Consider the following 17920-nt stretch of genomic DNA (forward strand, 5'->3'; position numbering starts at 1 on the left):
GCAGGAACAGAAAACCACCGAGTCCCTTCCAGGGGTGGAGGATTGACCTCATCAAGTCTGTCATTTTAAAGACCGCGCCGTCACACTGAGCCACGTTCCCAATTGGGCTCATATCACGTTCTTCTGGTTATTTCATCTATGTCACGTTTTATTCAATTTAGTTTAGTTTTATTTGTATAGCGCTTTTAACAATTGTCATTGTCACAAAGCAGCTTTACACAATCAAAAGAATAATTTAATTCGTGTTTTTGTATGGAATGTGAGTGTGTATGAATCAGAATGATCAGATCGTCCCTAGTGAGCAAGCCGAGGGTAACAGTGGCAAGGAAAAACTCCCTGAGATGGAAATAGGAAGAAACCTTGAGAGGAACCAGACTCAACAGGGAACCCATCCTCATCTGGGTGAAACAGAGAGCAGGGATTGAACTGCACTCATACTGTGTGTTAGGTGGCATCCAGTTCAGCCATAACAGCTGATGTTAATAATGTTCAGAGTATTTAGTATAAATTCTGATATACACTACCGCTCAAAAGTTTGGGATTACTTAGAAACTGTATTGTTTTCCAAGCAAATGCACACGGAATTAGTCTGAATATAAAAATATGCGGACATTGTTAGAGTTAGAAATAATGATTTTGATGACAATGATAATTAATGTTCTTCAAACTTGACTGCTTCATCAAACAAAAACACCTTTTGCAGAAATTACAGCCTGGCAGACATTCTAGCTGTCAATTCGTCAAGATAATCTGATGAGCCTGGAGCGTCTCCCACAAGATGGATTGGCTTGATGAAGTCTTTCTCTGGTCCATAAGCTCCTTCCACAACAGCTCAAGAAGGTTTAGATCCGGAGAGTATCCTGGACGCTCCTTCTTTACAGAATTCCGGCTAACTTCAGTTGTTTGTGAAATGGAAAGAATTTTTGTAAATTGCATGAAAATGTTGGGGTTTTTTTGGAAAAAAAGAAATTTGCAAGTAATCCCAAACCTTTAAGCGGTGGTTGGTGGTGGTCGGAGGGTGGTGCGAACTGATTGAACTTCGGACACCGCACCTGGTGAGCGTGTGATGACGTGCGTGAGTGGAAATTAGTTTCTCCATGACGCATTGAGAACCTGACAGGAACACGGCTAGGAAGGAGCATGAACCTGATAAATGCCCATTTTCTTTTCCGTTTGACCCTGCTCCTGCTGCATTCTTCGATATTTTCAAGATAGTAGAATATAAAGAACTTCATATCTTTATCAGAGTGTGAGGGCCTCCTACGACACCCTTGCTCTCTGGAAGTCCTGCCAGATGTATTTAGAAGATATCGTTGTGGAGTGGATCTGCAGATTCTGGCACAGTGGGTCTTTTTCTTTAGCTTGGGAACGGTTCTGACCAATAGAGAGCGAGAGAGAGAGAGAGAGAGAGAGAGATGTTCCCTTCAATTAAAAATTTAAAGGGAAGGTATAATCAATTAATTGAGTGTGTCATATCTAGGAGTATTTTCTTTGAGACACCTCCACATCCCTCCAGGCAGCATGATTTTTCAGTGGTAAGCTCCGTTACCTGACACCTCCAAGGTTATAGGTTTGAGTGTGTGTGTGTGTGTGTCTGTGTGTGTGAGTGTGAGTGGAGTTTGTTCCAAGCCCTACACAGGATAAGTGGTATAGATAATCGATGGATGGATGGATCTCCAAGCATAACTTCTGTTATGTCTGTTGTCATTTCTGAGATCTGAACACTGATGTGTGTAATTTCAGCTCGACCCTTTAGAGCCCTGACTTCCTCAGTCTGAGGTTTCTGAGTGTGTGTGTGTTCTTGTGGGTCGTGAATGAGGTGTTTCTGGAGGAGAAGAAGTGCGTTATCAGACGAGCGGGTGGTGGTGGTATTTTCTTCCTCCTGGAGACAGAAGCTTTTCTTCTCGTTTTATAAATATCAGAGGTGTTTCATTGCTCTCAGACAGGTGAATAATGTTGGCCGTACAGGAAGTGGGTCGGGAGCGGTTTATTTCTCAAACAACCGAACGATGACCTAAATAAGGCTAGAGGGAGAATACGCCTGATGTAAGACTGGCCTACTTCCTGTTTAATAACTCACAAGGCTAATGTAATTAAACTCATTTAATTAATGATTATTACACTGACACACGAGCTCATTAAGCCTCCCCATGCCATCCGTGTAATCAGTCTTCTGATGAATCGGTGGAGTGTGTGGGTAACACACTGAGCCGTGTGCAGGTACTGAGCAGTTTTTACTTCCGCTCGTACCTGTGGAGTCCGGACAGCAGTTCACAAGCGTATGGGTTCACATCCCTGGATATCACATGTACATACAGTAGTTTACTGCTACAGACCATAGCTCAGGGTCACATCAAAGCGCTCGCTCTAACAACTTAGGAGAACGTTTCCATAGCAACAGTCTTCTGAGAGAAGCTAAACGTTGGCTCATTAAAACTTTCAAGCCTATGATGTCATAATGTGTTTTACGGCAACTGACCAATCAGAAGCCTCGATTAAACACACACTTCTTTTTCTTTCTTTTGTTCTTTTGTTTTCTTTTTTCTTTTGTTGTGCACTCCTTTACTTTAATACCAGTCTTTCTTTCTTCCTCTTCCACTACATTCTCCCTTCTTTTCCTCATTCTTTCCTGTCCATCTTTCTGATTCTCTCTAAATCTTTGTTCTTTTCTCTCTCCCTATATGCAGTTTTAATTCCGTCCTTCCACTTTGTCTATTATTAATTCTTATTAATTTTCTTTCTTTCTTTTTCTCACTTTCTTCCCTGTTTCAATATGTTATTCTTTCTTCTTTCCCTCTTTCCTTCCATTATTTCTTTTAATACTGAAAATACCTTCCTTCTGCTCTTTCTTGCTTGTTTTCCGTTTACTTATTTTTCCTTCCTTTCTTTTAATACCAGGAATTAATTAATTCATTCCTTCTTTATTTCTTTCTTTTTCTCTACTACCTTCTTTTCCTCCTTCCTGCTGACCCTCTCTAAACCTTTCTTCCTCTCTCTCCTCCTCCATGCCCTTTCATACCTTCATTCCACTTTTCTCCAGTATTAACTCTCATTAATAAACCTCTTCTAACACACTGATGTTTATAGTAAATATTAAAGCTTGTGAAGTGTCTCGTACGCAGGATGCAGCATCGTGTCTCCTGCGTGATTATGATTAATAACTCGCGGCCTCGGCTCAGCCTGAGGAAACGTTTATTAGACTTAATTAGGTGGAATTTTCCTTCTTTCCAATACACTTGGGATTCCAACATCTGCACTGACCTTTGTGTTCAAGCCGTGTGCGGTTATGTAACAGGGAGCATGTGGTCAGCATATTGAATACACACACACACACAGACAGAGAGAAAGAGAGAGAGAGAGAGAGACAGTCTTGCTTTTCTGAAAGCTGTTCTCCAGACGCAGTATTTTGCTCAGAATGCTGTTCAGTGTCGGTCACAGCAGACTCTCTCTCTCTCTCTCTCTCTCTCTCTCTCTCCAGTGTCTGATCTCACACATTCAAACACCACATCGTATTTTCTGGCTGAAATGGCATGAAAAAGACTGGAGGCCAGGCCAAGACAAACCACAGACCCTGAACAAAGGCGGAGTTTGTCATCCCGCATCCTGCTGATGGCAATTAGTCCGATATTTTACAGCTTTATTTACTTTACATTCTGCAGTTCTGAGCTCATGCTCGCGCCGGGTTCATGTCGTAAAAATGTGTGCAGGAAATTTTATTTGCTCTTAAACAAACTTCAGAAACTTTATCTAAAAATAAATATAATTTCACATATACGTATACAGTATAACCTAAAAGCAATAATATGCTTTTTGATTTTTACGCGTTCCTCATAGTGTCCACTTATGGCAATAAAATCCCCCCTTGGACACTCCAGAGTTCTTCAGTACATCCTCCTTGTCCAGCACGTCCCACAGACGCTTGAGTCGTAGGAATGATACACTTGTGATGTATTCTACAGGACAGCCATATTGGTTGGATTCTGATTGGTCAGGAGATGTTGAATGGAAGGAGTCTCCAGTGTCAGAGTCAAACATAAAGCTTTTAGTTTAGTTTTTTTTATCATCTTCCTTAGGACAGAATACTGTACAGTAGTTTACACTTCATTGTGAATTCTCAGTATCAAGCCAACAACATCGTAACACGAGCTCCACTCCGTCACACCACCGTGTCATTGATGCTTTTACTACTCAACACTGTGTGTGTAATAATTCTGATTCCTGACAATGTTATATTTTGCAGATGTACTGTATGCAGCAGTCATGTGTCTTTTACTTTATTCTGTTGTTGTTTGACTTGATAAGACAGAGGCGGGTCACGGCACCACCGTGTTTCCTGTGTAATGTCCGACACTGCTGTTCCTGGTGTAAATGTTCTCTCTGTGTCGTTAGATTGTCCTCCTCTCGGCCTGGAGACTCTGAAAATCGATGACTTCCAGCTTCACGCCTCCAGCATGCTGCGCTACGGTCTGGGAGCTCACCGAGGACGACTCAACATCCAGGTAGCTCTTTATTACTCTACACTCACCTGGATTTATATAAATTCAAACGGTTCTAATCGATATGTCATGTAGTAAAGTGTAACGTTAGATATGGTATTGATATGATACACCCCCTGTGAGGCTTTAGCTAAGTGTGTAAAGCGCTAATCACCCAATAAGCAGACTGAGCAGCCAATACACTATATTACATTAATGATAAACAGAATTATGACATCGTATTCATACTGACTCTTCACTGGGGTTCTGTATATCCTGTACTGTACACAAGTAAAAGTTATAATAACTCTTTACCACATTGTTCTCACCGTGTAAACGTTAGCATGAATTTGGACCTGAGACAGATGGAGCTGTTCCACCTGCAGGGGGCGGAGTGGTTATGAGATATTAAACTGATATTTGTAAGGTTTGTGAAAAGATTATATTTTATATATTGAATATAAATATATTGAATTTTGTTTTTGGCACAGATATGATCTGCTGATCAGTTCCAGGCTGAACAAATAATTTAATTAAATTAAAAAAAAATGGAAATTTAGAGTTAATATTAAAATAATGTAAGCTATATTTTTTTAGTAAATGTGTTATTTTTGTTTAATAAGATAAATAAAAATAATAAGTGACTTTATAAAAAATATTACAGATAATTATTACAATTATCTGGTGTGCACGATTTAATTTTTGTTTTTTACGCATGACTATTATCAGAATAAAAGAAAAAAACTAAAAGTTTAAAAATGTTTAATCTGAATTTGGGGAAATAAAGGCATTTTTGGTTTAAAATACTTTACATAAATACTGGTTTGTTTTTATTTATTGAAATACTGTTTTGTTTGTTTGTGCAGATACTTGTGCTTTAACACATGAACAAACATGAATCTGCCTGATCACCATTTCTTTATGTTAATATGGGTAATTATATATAAAAATAAGAATAGTTAATTATGTTAAAAGTTAACAATTACAGCTGCAGAAACTTACGGTGAGGTCAATAAGTATTTGATCCCCCTGAGATTTCGCAAGTTCTCTTCCTTAGAAATCATGGAGTGTCTACAATTTTCAGCATAGGTGCATTTCCACTGTGAGAGACAGAATCTAAAAAGAAAAACCAGGAAATCACATTGTATGATTTTCTAACTATTTATTTGTAAATTACTGTGTCAAGTAAGTATTTGATCACTTGCTTATCCTGTTTGAGCACCTGTTTGAGGTTGTTAACTGTCATAAAGACACCTGTGCACCCCACAATCAGCCAAAGTCTATATAGATACACGGGGTATCAATGATGCTAAGAATGGTGAAGAATCAGCCCAGAACTACATGGGAGGAGCTGGTCAATGCCATGAGGAGAGCCGGGACAATCATTTCCAAGGCTACTATCAGTAATACACTAAGACGTCATGGTTTAAAATCCTGCATTGCACGGAAGGTTCCACTGCTTAAGTCAGCCCATGTCCAGGCCCCTCTGAAGTTTGCCAGGGACCATCTGGATGATCCAGAGGAGTCATGGGAGAAAGTCCTGTGGTCAGATGAGACCAAAGTAGAACTTTTTGGTCTTAACTCCATTTGCCGTGTTTGGAGGAAGAAGAATGATGAGTATCATCCCAATAATACCATACCTACAGTGAAGCATGGGGCTGGAAGCATCAAGCTCTGGGGGTGTTTTTCTGCACAGGGGACGGCACGACTGCACTGTATTAAGGAGAGAATGAACGGGGCCATGTATTATGACATATTGGGCAAAATCAGTCATCAGTCAGAGCATTAAAGATGGGTCGTGGCTGGGTCTTCCAACATGACAATGACCCAAAGCACACAGCCAGGAAAACCAAGGAGTGGCTCCGTAAGAAGCATATGGACTATTTAAAAGCAAAATAACAGGTCTTTGAGGGTCGGAAATCTGGCTGATAAGCAAGTGATCAAATACCTATTTGACACAGTAATTCACAAATAAATTGTCTGGAAATGCACCTATCCTGAAAATTGTAGTCCCCAAAAGTAAGAGAACAAGCAAAATCACAGGGAGATCAAATACCTATTGACCTCACTGTAATAGCAGTTAAATCCAACCTTTAGCTTCATAAACAAAAATCTGATGTATATTATTCAAACTCTTGAAGATTGATTTACTGTCATTTTAAATCAATAGCACAGCAATGTTTCTAGCATTAATAATAGCTATCCTTTCCATCGAGCTAGTGTTTAAACTATTTAATAAGTGGAAAATCACCTGCGATGGTGTCGTCATCCGGATACGGTGAGAAATTGTCTTATTCAGTGTGCACGGCTAAGAGTTTTATAATAAATCATTTTTCTGTTTTTGAGAGAAGTGTGTTTCTGATTTGGTTAATCGCTTTCGCATGTTGCATTTCCAGTCTGGTCTGTACGAGGACGATCTGTATGACGGAGCGTGGTGCGCAGGCAGGAACGACCCGCTGCAGTGGTTCGAGGTCGACGCCCGGAGACTCACCAAATTCACTGGCATCATAACCCAGGGCAGGAGCTCACACTGGTCGTGAGTACACACACACCTGACAAATCTGGTATTTTTTTTAAAAACAAAAATTCCACTTCCTCAACTCATAAAGTCAGGACGGTCTCCTCAACCCCTGAGTTCTGCAAGTGATGTCAGATCACTGACTCTACAGCTCACTGTTCTGGTGTGAGTACCAAAGCGAAACGTCCATTCCTGACAAATGTGTCCAACACATACAGTATGTGCCACAGCAAGCAGTTCCTCAAATGTCCACTGGGGACTTGCTTTCCAAAAATAAACATGTTTGCAGCCTGGTAATAAAACAATCTTGGTCTCCATAGCTTTCCCATTCATGGTTCTATTTGCGCATCGGGTCTGTGTGCATGGAGTTTGCATGTTCTACCAGTTTCCTCCCACAGTCCAAAGACATGCAGATTAGGCTAATTTCCGTTCCCAAATTGCCCGTAGGTTGTGGATGAGTGTGTGATTGTTGACTGGAGGTCCTACCAGAGTTATACAAATATGGAAATTAATACTGTGGACCGCAAGTTGGACTACAGAGGTTCCTAGATGAATGGATGGGAATTGGGAGTGTGGCTGATTTGATTGATAAAAAACCCATAGTGCCTGCTATCCATCACTTTCGCTAACCAGCTAACTGGGATTAGTGTAGTTTACCTTAAAACAAGAAATGTATGATTTGTGCGTGATGGCATTTATGGATGAAGTATGGGTATGGATGAAGGTATGGAGTTCAATCAAACGTATTAGCATATAAACTAATGTTTGCCACCATAGCATTTTAGCAACGCTAAAGCTAAACTAGCTAGCATGTGGTAACTGTTGCTCCAAACAACGGCCAGGCTCAGTTCGTTCTATCCATTTGCCCATTCATTGATTACCTGGTGTTGGTAACCTGGCCACATGAAAATCAAAACTCAGAATTGAGTTCAATCAATTCATGAGTTTTGAAGAAAATCTGTGAATGTTAAAAAACTTTTACACATTTAAACTTATTAAACGATTATACATGAAAACTAAACACATCTAATCAATGATAACTGACAAACCTTCATCAATGACAAATCATTAAAAAATACTACAAATAATGATTATATTTATTATTTTAATTAATTAAGCCAAAAATACTCACTCCATGTGCACAGAGACTGGAATCAAGCCTGGCTGGGCATCAAACCCAGACCCTGGAGGTGCAATGGCGACAATGCTAACCACTACTCCACCGTACCACTAAGCCAAAATTACATTAAAGAAAATTATGTTTTCAATGTAAACTATATTCATTCAATAACTATGCTAGTTAAGCCCTAATTAGGAAACTATACATGACGTGCTACTGAATTATTTTCTATTAAATTACTTACATTTTAAATAACTCACATCCACATGCTTTCAAACTAAATAAATAAAGGAAGAATGAATTAAGTGTAAAGAAAGATTTGTTTAACTTGCATTGGCACCACACACACACACACACACACAAAGCGTTTTAAAGGCACGGTTCCAGACTGAAAATGAAAATGTCAGATGCTAATTTCGGCCACGTGCTTCACTGCTGATAATGTTGTCGTGGTTTCTGCATGAATTAATTATCCAATCATAAAACACAGAAAGCAGAGGAGCTCCCATTGTTTAGCGCAAAGAAAACCCGGCGAGGTGGTGTGTTAAATATTTTGCAGAAAAAGAAAAAAAAAGCGCTTAGCGTGGATCATTTGCTTGTACTGTAATGTGTTGATCACGAAGTCAAACAATAAAAACACTCATGTGTACAGATATTTTCCACCTGTATACAATAAAACTGATAAATTCTAATTTAGAATTAATCTAAGGGGTGTTCAAGTCAAAGCTGGACTTTTGATTGTACAGAATAATAGAACGCGGTCCTAAGAGTAAAAACTCCCTTTATTTCTCTATATAATCCCCGGATACACTAATGCACTTATTACAGTGTTTCACCAGAGCTTAAACACCGTCACGATGGAAAGTTTCCTCGGTACATCAAAGCCATGATCGTTTATTATTCACGCCTGAAACACTGGCCCCCCAGGAACTCCTTTATACTGAGTTCAGGACTGTACGGGGGATGAGACGATAACTCCTAGCTGAGTTCCTGTAATGTGTAAGGCGTTCCACTCGCTAAATGAAATCTTCTGTAAACGCCAATCACTTTTACGCCTTCATTCAGCATAAATTTCACTTAACATAAAGTCCCACTTTAACTCGAACTCCCATCTCATGCATTACAATTTGTGTTAATTAGTAATCGATGTGTCACTAAACCCATAGACAGTTTATAACCAAACCTTCCGATGTAATCTTAGCGTTTTAATTACACTGGGCCGGATTTAAAGGAAAATTCCATGAACAGTTACTCAGGGGAAAGTTCCTGGGATTCAGACTCGGGTTACACTCAAACAAAACAGGCTGACAAGACTAAACAAGTACAAAACTCCGTTTTAACACTTAGAGGTATTTGCAACAGCATACAGCATGAAGCATCTCCTTGCACAAAGTGGTGTCAATCCAACACACACACACACACACACACACACACACACACTTCTAACTTGTACACACAGGCTGTTTTTCCAGATTTATGCTTTTAAATATTTCATCTCCCTTTATGCTGTAACACACGGCTGACACGGATCACGGCTGCTCAGAGAAGAAGTGAAGATTCTGCTGCAGGCCTCTCTATAGTAATTAGAATAAAAGGATACGGATGATGAATAATTAATTAATTGGGGGGTATTTTTGGTCTGCCCTGAGCTCATTTACTGCTGCAGGAAGGCAAGCCTCGTTACTCAGGTCTATTATTAAATCCCACAATAATAAAGACGTCCAAATCAGTGCAACATCCGACTCCTGAGATTTAAACACTGGATGAAGATGTTACACTGGTTTACCCAAACATTACGGGACGGGGGGACGGCGACAATGAGAAGCCTTGATTGTAGAGGTAAACTACAACCCCAAATAAATTAATTAATTAATTAATTAACCCCCCCCCCCAATAAATAAATCATTTTACCCCCTCACCCCCCCCAAGAAAAATTAATTAATTAAATAAATTAATTAATAAATTAAACCTATTACTAGCTCCATTTCTTCTTCTTTTTCTTCTTCTTTCTGATGCTGCTACTTCCACACGCCTTCCTGTAAAGAACTGCAGAATCCACAGAATACTAAATTACCGTCTTATACAAAGATTAAAATCAGTCCTATATTTTAAATTCATGATATGGCATATAACGATATACATTTTACAAACACACCCTCACATATTAGTGTATAATGTGCTCTTTATTACAGAGACCCTAAAGTTTCTCGTGTGCAATAGTTATTCATCTTGTACGAACCACAAAGCAATTTAACTGCTCAAATAAACCAGTGAAGGCCTTCATGTTCTAAATATATTTTGGAAATCATAAAAATGTTAATGTAAATGCTAATAACCCAGCTGTTTCCATGCGAAAACCCAGCATGCCTGTAAACATATTCAGATAAATAGCTTCTGTGCCCAAGAAACACACACACACACACACACACACACACACACACACACTTTTAGAGACTTTATAGGCTCTGTACTTTATTGAGTTGTTTTGTTCTAAGCTTCGTTCAGGTCCTTGGGCCAGTCTCCACCCGCTGCCCTGTCATTAGTGTATTACTCCATTAACAGGTGTTTTGTGTCTTTTACTTTTCTGACCCTATTTCAGGAGTGACTGGGTGACATCGTACAGAGTTTTGGTCAGTAACGATTCACACACCTGGGTGACACTGAAGAACGGCTCCAGAGACCTGGTGAGCAGAGCACGTGTCTAACAGTTATTATTATTCCACACCACTTATCTTTATTATTTACACAAAATTATCATTATTATTTATGTCTCGTTACATTTATGATGCACCTTCATACAGCAGATATGTTTTGTTCTTTTATGAGTCTGAACTCATGTAAACTGAGTCTGATTCGAGTCACACCTTAACTGAGTCACATATTCACTATGAGTCTGAGTCGAGTCACACTTTAACTCAGTCATGTATGTATACCATGGGTCTGAGTCGAGTCACACTTCCACTGAGTCACATATTCACTATGAGTCTGAGTCGAGTCACACTTTAACTCAGTCATGTATGCATACCATGGGTCTGAGTCGAGTCACACTTCCACTGAGTCACATATTCACTATAAGTCTGATTTTAGTCACATATTCACTATGAGTCTGATTCGAGTAACACCTTAACTCAGTCATGTATGTATACCATGGGTCTGAGTCAAGTCACATTTTTACTGAGTCACATATTCACTATAAGTCTGATTTGAGTCACATATTCACTATGAGTCTGATTCGAGTGACACCTTAACTGAGTCACATATTCACTATGAGTCTGGGTCGAGTCACACCTTAACTCAGTCATGTATGTATACCATGGGTCTGAGTCGAGTCACACTTCCACTGAGTCACATATTCTGTGTCTGAGTCACGTCCCATGTCCACCAAGTCGCACATTCCAATCTAGTCATACACCCACTAAGTTCTACTTCCACTATGAGTTTAAGTCAAGTCACACGGCCTGTATGAGTCAATTCAGAGGTCTAATGTTAGTCTGAGTCAATTAAAAGGAGATCAAAATGAAACTGCATTAAATTGGATTCATTGAACCTGATTGAAATGATTGAATTTGTCTCAGGCTTCTGCCTCAAACTCTAGAATTAGCATCGCTCCATCTCAGCAATTGTTGATTACTTCATTCCAGGCTGATTATTTTCTATTAGAGCATTATCTGCTTTTTCATTTACAAACCTTTTAATCCTTTCTATTAATTGAGATGCTGATTAAACGAGATTCTAATTAATTACAAACACAGTTCCTCTTACACCGGAGAATATCATTGTCACTGTAATTACTGATCCGATCCTGTGATTGCCTTCGATTCTGAAGAGCGTATCCTTGTTTCGGGTTAATTACACGCTCATTTGCAAACCTAATTAGTGGGAGATGTAATTGTAAATAATTGTGCACCATCTTGAAGACTCAAAGCACTTCAATTAAAACCCTGCTGGGACACAGTGGGGCTGATCATCTATTTGATAACAATTACAGCTGTGTAAAGTTCTATCATTAATGTAGTGTTCAAGGAAGGTGAAGGTGAGAGCACCGAGGGGAAAAATCATATTCTTGAATAAATTCAGGATTCAGTGACTCTGAAATTAACTCAGCCGAGTAGTGAACATCTGACAAACTCAAAGTAGACATGTGACTCAAACTTAAGGTGATCAGGTGACTCATTCTGGAACTGTGACATGGCTCAAGTTCATTGGACTCTAGAACTGACTCATACTTATAGTAGATGTATGACTCCTATCAGACTCGTAGTGGACCCATAACTAGACTCTGACTCATAAAGGACTCTGGACTCAACTCAAATGCATGTTAAACATATATGACTCAACCCAGACTCATATTGGACCTATGACAAGACTCATAATGAATGTTTGGCGTGACTCAGACTCATACCGGATCTGTGACATGCCTATAGTCTGGAACTAATTCAGACTCATAGTAGACATTTGACTTGACTTACACTTGATATGTGACTTGACTCAGACCCAGAATGCATGGCTTGCCTCAGACTCATACTGGTTCTATGCCATGACACAAACTCAAAGTGGACCCTGTAAATGACTCAGACTCATGGAGCAAATATGAAATGACTCAGAGTCATAATGGACTCTGGACTTAATTTAAACTCAAAGTGGACCTATAACTCTATAACTCGACTCAGTGGACATATGATTTGACTCGGACTTACTGTATAATGGATGTACTGTATAGCTCGAGTCAGACTTTTTCTGAATCTGTGCCTCATAGTGGACTCTAAAACTGACTCACAAATGGTTCCTAAAGCAACTAAAACAAAGCTATTATTTTTACATAATTCTTTTAAATACAAATGTTACTCTTCAACATATTTTGTCCCTGAGGATGATGAATTTAAGTTGATTTTGTATTTGTCATGGCCTGTGCTTGCCTCAGTAGCTGTTCATTGGCAATAAGGAGAAGGAGATCCCGGTGCTGAACAAATTCCCCAGGCCCGTGGTAGCACGCTACATCCGGATCAACCCGCGCTCCTGGTACAACCACGGCAGCATCTGTATGAGGGTGGAGGTACTGGGATGCCCCTTACCAGGTAACACAAAAACCCTGGGGTTCCTACTGTACAGTGGAGAAGACCAAGCAGGGTTTATGTAGTGTTGTAATGTGGAAATCTGTTAGAAATCTAGAACCTTAAATCATACAAACAACATCTGGGGAACATGTAGGGTTAACATTAGTAGGCATGTTTAAATGCAGCCTGTTTAATATATGTTTAATTAGCTATAGGTTTGTTAATAGGAATGAACACCGTGTTAATGTTATGGGAATATAATCAGGAATAAGGTGATGTGATGAAGTAAAGTTCCTGCTCCAGACCAAAACTTGATTTCTTACCTTTAAAGGGATGATGAAGGCAAGGAAGAATAATTCAATAAAATAAAATTAATACAAAATATTATTAAAGAAAAACATACGTTTGGATAAAATACTAGTAAAATACGACAGTAGTTTCAAAAGTTCTGATGTTATGTTTATGATTTTCCTGAGTAAGTTTATAACTCTTGATTTAAAGTGTTAAATAACAGAAGGTTGTTGTTGTGCCTTTGAATCAAATCCTCACGCCTGTGTGTTTCAGATCCTAATAATTATTACCACCGCCGCAACGAAATCACCACCACAGACAAGCTGGACTTCAGACACCACAACTACAAGGAGATGAGGCAGGTAAAGAACGACCCTCACCACCGCACCAGACCTCCATCACCTTTACAATGATCTGCATTCATTTGGTGGATTATAAAAGCTGTCAGATTTCACAGCTTAAAAATGATGTTTTTTATTTAAATCATTAAATAAAAATGTAATCTTCAATCATATCACGAGGATTATTTGAACTGCTGAGTATTTCCGTGTTGCTTATGAGAGCAGATTTGGAATTTTCTTTAAAAGGCACGTTATTGTACAGAACTCACTATGTCGTCATGGGGAGAAATTCATATGTGTGTGTGTGTGAGAGAGAGTGAGTGAGAGAGAAAGAGCGAGAGAGAAAATTGCTGCTTTTTGTCCTTTTTCCATACCGTATTAGCTGGACCCTAAAGAAGACAATCAGATTTTTTTTTTTCCTAATGTGACCTCACATAAGAAGATTTCCTCCCCTGGCGTGTTGCTCATCTCTGTTGATCCCTGGAGCATGTTTGGAAGAGGATAAAGTGCATTATGTAAGGGTGTATATAAGCTGGGGAATTAACACACACTTTGGGAGAGCTGACACTGGTTAGAGAAATAGAACAATATTGGACCTTTAATTATTATTATTATTATTTATTTATTTATTTATTTATTTTTTAGTTTAGCCTCAGCTTTAGTTTTTGTTTTTCAGATTTAGCTGACAAAGTGCTACAGCAATTGTAACACAATTTTAACTATTAAAATTAAGTAATAGTTAATTAAATTAACGATTTTTGACTCAGACTCAGAATGCATGGCTTGCCTCAGACTCGTACTGGATCTATCGATTTTAAGCAAATAATTCTTTTTTTTTAAGTTTCATTTTCTTTATAAAGTGAACGCTAGATTGGTTTAGACATAATTTGCGGTTCTATAACTGGAAACAACATTTACTGTGGAATATCCATAACTTTAAACAACTATAAATAAATAAAAAAAAACATACAGGATCATTATTTATTATATAAAACACTGTAACTGTTGCCGATCTGCTCTGATATACGAGGAATAACAGACTTTCACAATCACGTTTCATTCCTCATTAACCCCGACATGCTGTTTTAGTTTGCTCATTATTTGTGTAGATCAGGAAGCACATACTGTAAACATGATCATCACATCTCCTACAACACACACCAGTGTTGCTGCTCGACACGTAACCGGTGGCTCGGTGACATCCACGCTTCTCGCCTACACGCCCGATCGAGAAGAACAGATGTCTAGGAGAAACAGCTTTGCAATGTGGAAATGTAGAGCTTCAGTGTTAAAACCCTGTTCTTTCTGCTTTGATGAATTAACATCCGAGCAGCCGGCAAAAACAAAGCATCAAAAGTACGTTATTACGCATGCAGGCTGACAGCTCGCCACGCCATGTCCCAGCATGCCCCGCTTCTGTTTAGAGCATATGTTAAAGCGCTATGAGACTGAGCTCTAGAACACAGAGGCGGAAGCTGCTCATCTTTCATCTGCACCGTTTCTTTCCTCATCGTTGTCGTGATACGAGGCTAATTAATTAGTCCGCCCCTTTCGCTCTGTAGGAGTGGATCATGAAAAATCTGCAGCATGCCTGAGTGTGAGACCACGGCACGGTTATCTCTTCCGGGGACCTTTAAATTGGAGTTTAATTAATAGTAGGCATTAAGTAAGAAATACAACACTCCAGTTGCGCAGTTATAGCTTCAGAGCTCAAGGCGTCAAGGTGTTTATTTTATCGTCAAGGTTGTGAGAATAACGTGATACTGTAACACAACTGAAGTGTTTTATTCCGTTTATACTGCAGCAAGTTACACGATTTGTACATTTTGTACACGAGAAACTGCGAGCTAATGTTGACCCCAAATAAACAGTTAAGACAAACACCATTTCTTCTTTTAGATTCTTTTAAATGCCATAATGCACTTCAGTATTTATTGAAGAGAGATAAGGAGAGAGGTAACACTCAGGAGATGCATGGGAGTTTTGTGTACAAGACGCATGAAGTACACATGTTTATTTGTGTGGGAAGTTTTTTCCTGGTTATCCAAATCAACGTTATTTGTATACAATAGGCAATTTAACCATGGGCATTGTTAGCAGCTTTACAGGATCAAAGGAAAATGATAGGAATGAGTAGGAAATGTGTGATGAAATATGTATGAATCAAAATTGAGGATGTTTTTCAGGAAGGGCAGCAAAGGAGCCACTTCTCTCCAGGAAAAACATTAGGGACAGACTGATATTCTGGTCTGCGGCGGACTGGGGTAACGTCATTTTCTCTGATGAACCCCCTTTCCAAATGTTTGGGGCGCTACCGTCAGTCCTGTGTCGTAAACACAACGGTACCAAAACATCCTCTAAGAACAACTTCTCCCGAACATCCAAGAACAGTTTGGTGATGAACAAAGCCTTTTCCGGGATGATGGAGCTCCTCACCATAGAGCCTAAGTGGCCAGACGTTAATCCTATTGAGAACTTTGTGGTCCATCCTCAAGTAGCAGCGGGGACAAACAAACTCCAAGCACTGATTATGCAGGAATGGGCTGCGCCATCAGTCAAGATGTGCTCCAGAAGTTGATTGACAGCGGGGACAATTGCGAAGGTCTTGAAAAAGTGCAAATAATGACTCTTTGCATAAAGTTGATGTAATTGTTAATAAAAGCCTTTAACACTTATGAAATGCTTGTAATTATACTTCAGTATACCAGAGTAACATCTGACAAAATAATTTAAAAACACTGAAGCAGCAGCAGAAGATTTTTTTTAATGAAAATTAATATTTGTGTCATTCTCATAACTTTTGGCCCCCGGCTCTATACGCTGCCCGGTTTGACCTTATACACTGCATCCCTGTACTATGATACTGTATGTACAGTACAGTATTGACTGTCATCAAAAACCAATGAAACTAAAACTTTACATAGAGATGGAGGCTGAGGTTTTGTGTGGAAACACTGTATCTTTTGCTAAATTTTTTTTTCTCTTGAACCACATAAAAGGTTGTTTCCTTCCAGTGTTTCCTGTCCAGTCGACTCACCATTCCCAAATTTTGGGACAAAATTCCTACTTTAAATACTACACATCTTTTCCTTCTTCTGCTCTGACTGTGACTAACTCAGCGCTCTGATGAACGTCCTTATGGTCTCCCTGCGATGTCCTCACATCTCCAGGTCACACTGGGTCCAGATCAAATCCCCGACTCTAACTCGGTTTCTTAACACCATGATGTCACTGATTTTTTTCCCATAACCGCACCATGTGGATTGTTTCTTTCATTGCGTAAGATCTGTGCAGGTTTTATAAGCACTGCACGTTGCATAATTTTTTTGCAGAAAGTGGATATTATAAAAAAGCATGTAAATTATATATGTATATGTTTTTTTTTCTACTGCAGTTGATGAAGGTGGTAAACGAACTGTGTCCGAATATAACTCGCATTTATAACATCGGGAAGAGCTACAACGGCCAGAAACTCTATGCTATAGAGATAACGGATAATCCAGGAGAACATGAGCTGGGTAAGAAATAATCACACACACACTTTACAGCCTTCTGAACAAAAGTGCTACCATGACTCATCAAAACACACTCGCAGGTATGACTCATCCACCCCCCTCCTCCAGGTGAGCCGGAGTTTCGCTACACGGCTGGTTCCCATGGTAACGAGGTGCTGGGGCGTGAACTCCTCCTCCTCTTAATGCAGTTCCTATGCGTTGAGTATCGCTCCGGCAACCGACGGATACGACGCCTGGTCCACGAGACGCGCATCCATCTCCTGCCATCGGTCAACCCAGACGGATACGACAAGGCCGCGGAGGCTGTACGTCTCTCTCACACACACACACACACACACACACACACACACACACACACACACAAATACAATGATAGGCTCATTTGGATTAACAATAACACAAAAGCTATGCAATAGACAACAATGTTTGCATGAAATGGGGTTTCCCACAGTGCTAACCACTAAACCACCGCGCCAACCGCCAATTGCAGTTGCTGAAACATACACTAGTTATTATTTCCCCGTCTCTTCGACATACCTTTTGTCCCGACTCTAAATACATCCCATAATAATCGCCTCGCCATGACTACGCGCTCCACACTATATA

The 17920-nt window shown here is 39.5% G+C and overlaps 1 protein-coding gene across 2 annotated transcripts in view; it reads left to right on the forward strand.

Annotated features, from left to right (window-relative positions):
* cpxm2 (carboxypeptidase X (M14 family), member 2) overlaps positions 1-17920 on the forward strand; it is a 47384-nt gene that overhangs the window by 18619 nt on the left and 10845 nt on the right. For both annotated transcript variants that reach the window (XM_053511821.1, XM_053511820.1), the window contains exons 3-9: positions 4390-4499; positions 6872-7011; positions 10713-10797; positions 13038-13188; positions 13732-13820; positions 17194-17317; positions 17423-17619. In XM_053511821.1, coding sequence (XP_053367796.1) covers positions 4390-4499; positions 6872-7011; positions 10713-10797; positions 13038-13188; positions 13732-13820; positions 17194-17317; positions 17423-17619 — 896 coding nt within the window. The remainder of the gene's footprint in view (positions 1-4389; positions 4500-6871; positions 7012-10712; positions 10798-13037; positions 13189-13731; positions 13821-17193; positions 17318-17422; positions 17620-17920) is intronic.

This window comes from Clarias gariepinus, chromosome 14 (assembly GCF_024256425.1).
Source record: "Clarias gariepinus isolate MV-2021 ecotype Netherlands chromosome 14, CGAR_prim_01v2, whole genome shotgun sequence".
NCBI lineage: Eukaryota > Metazoa > Chordata > Actinopteri > Siluriformes > Clariidae > Clarias > Clarias gariepinus.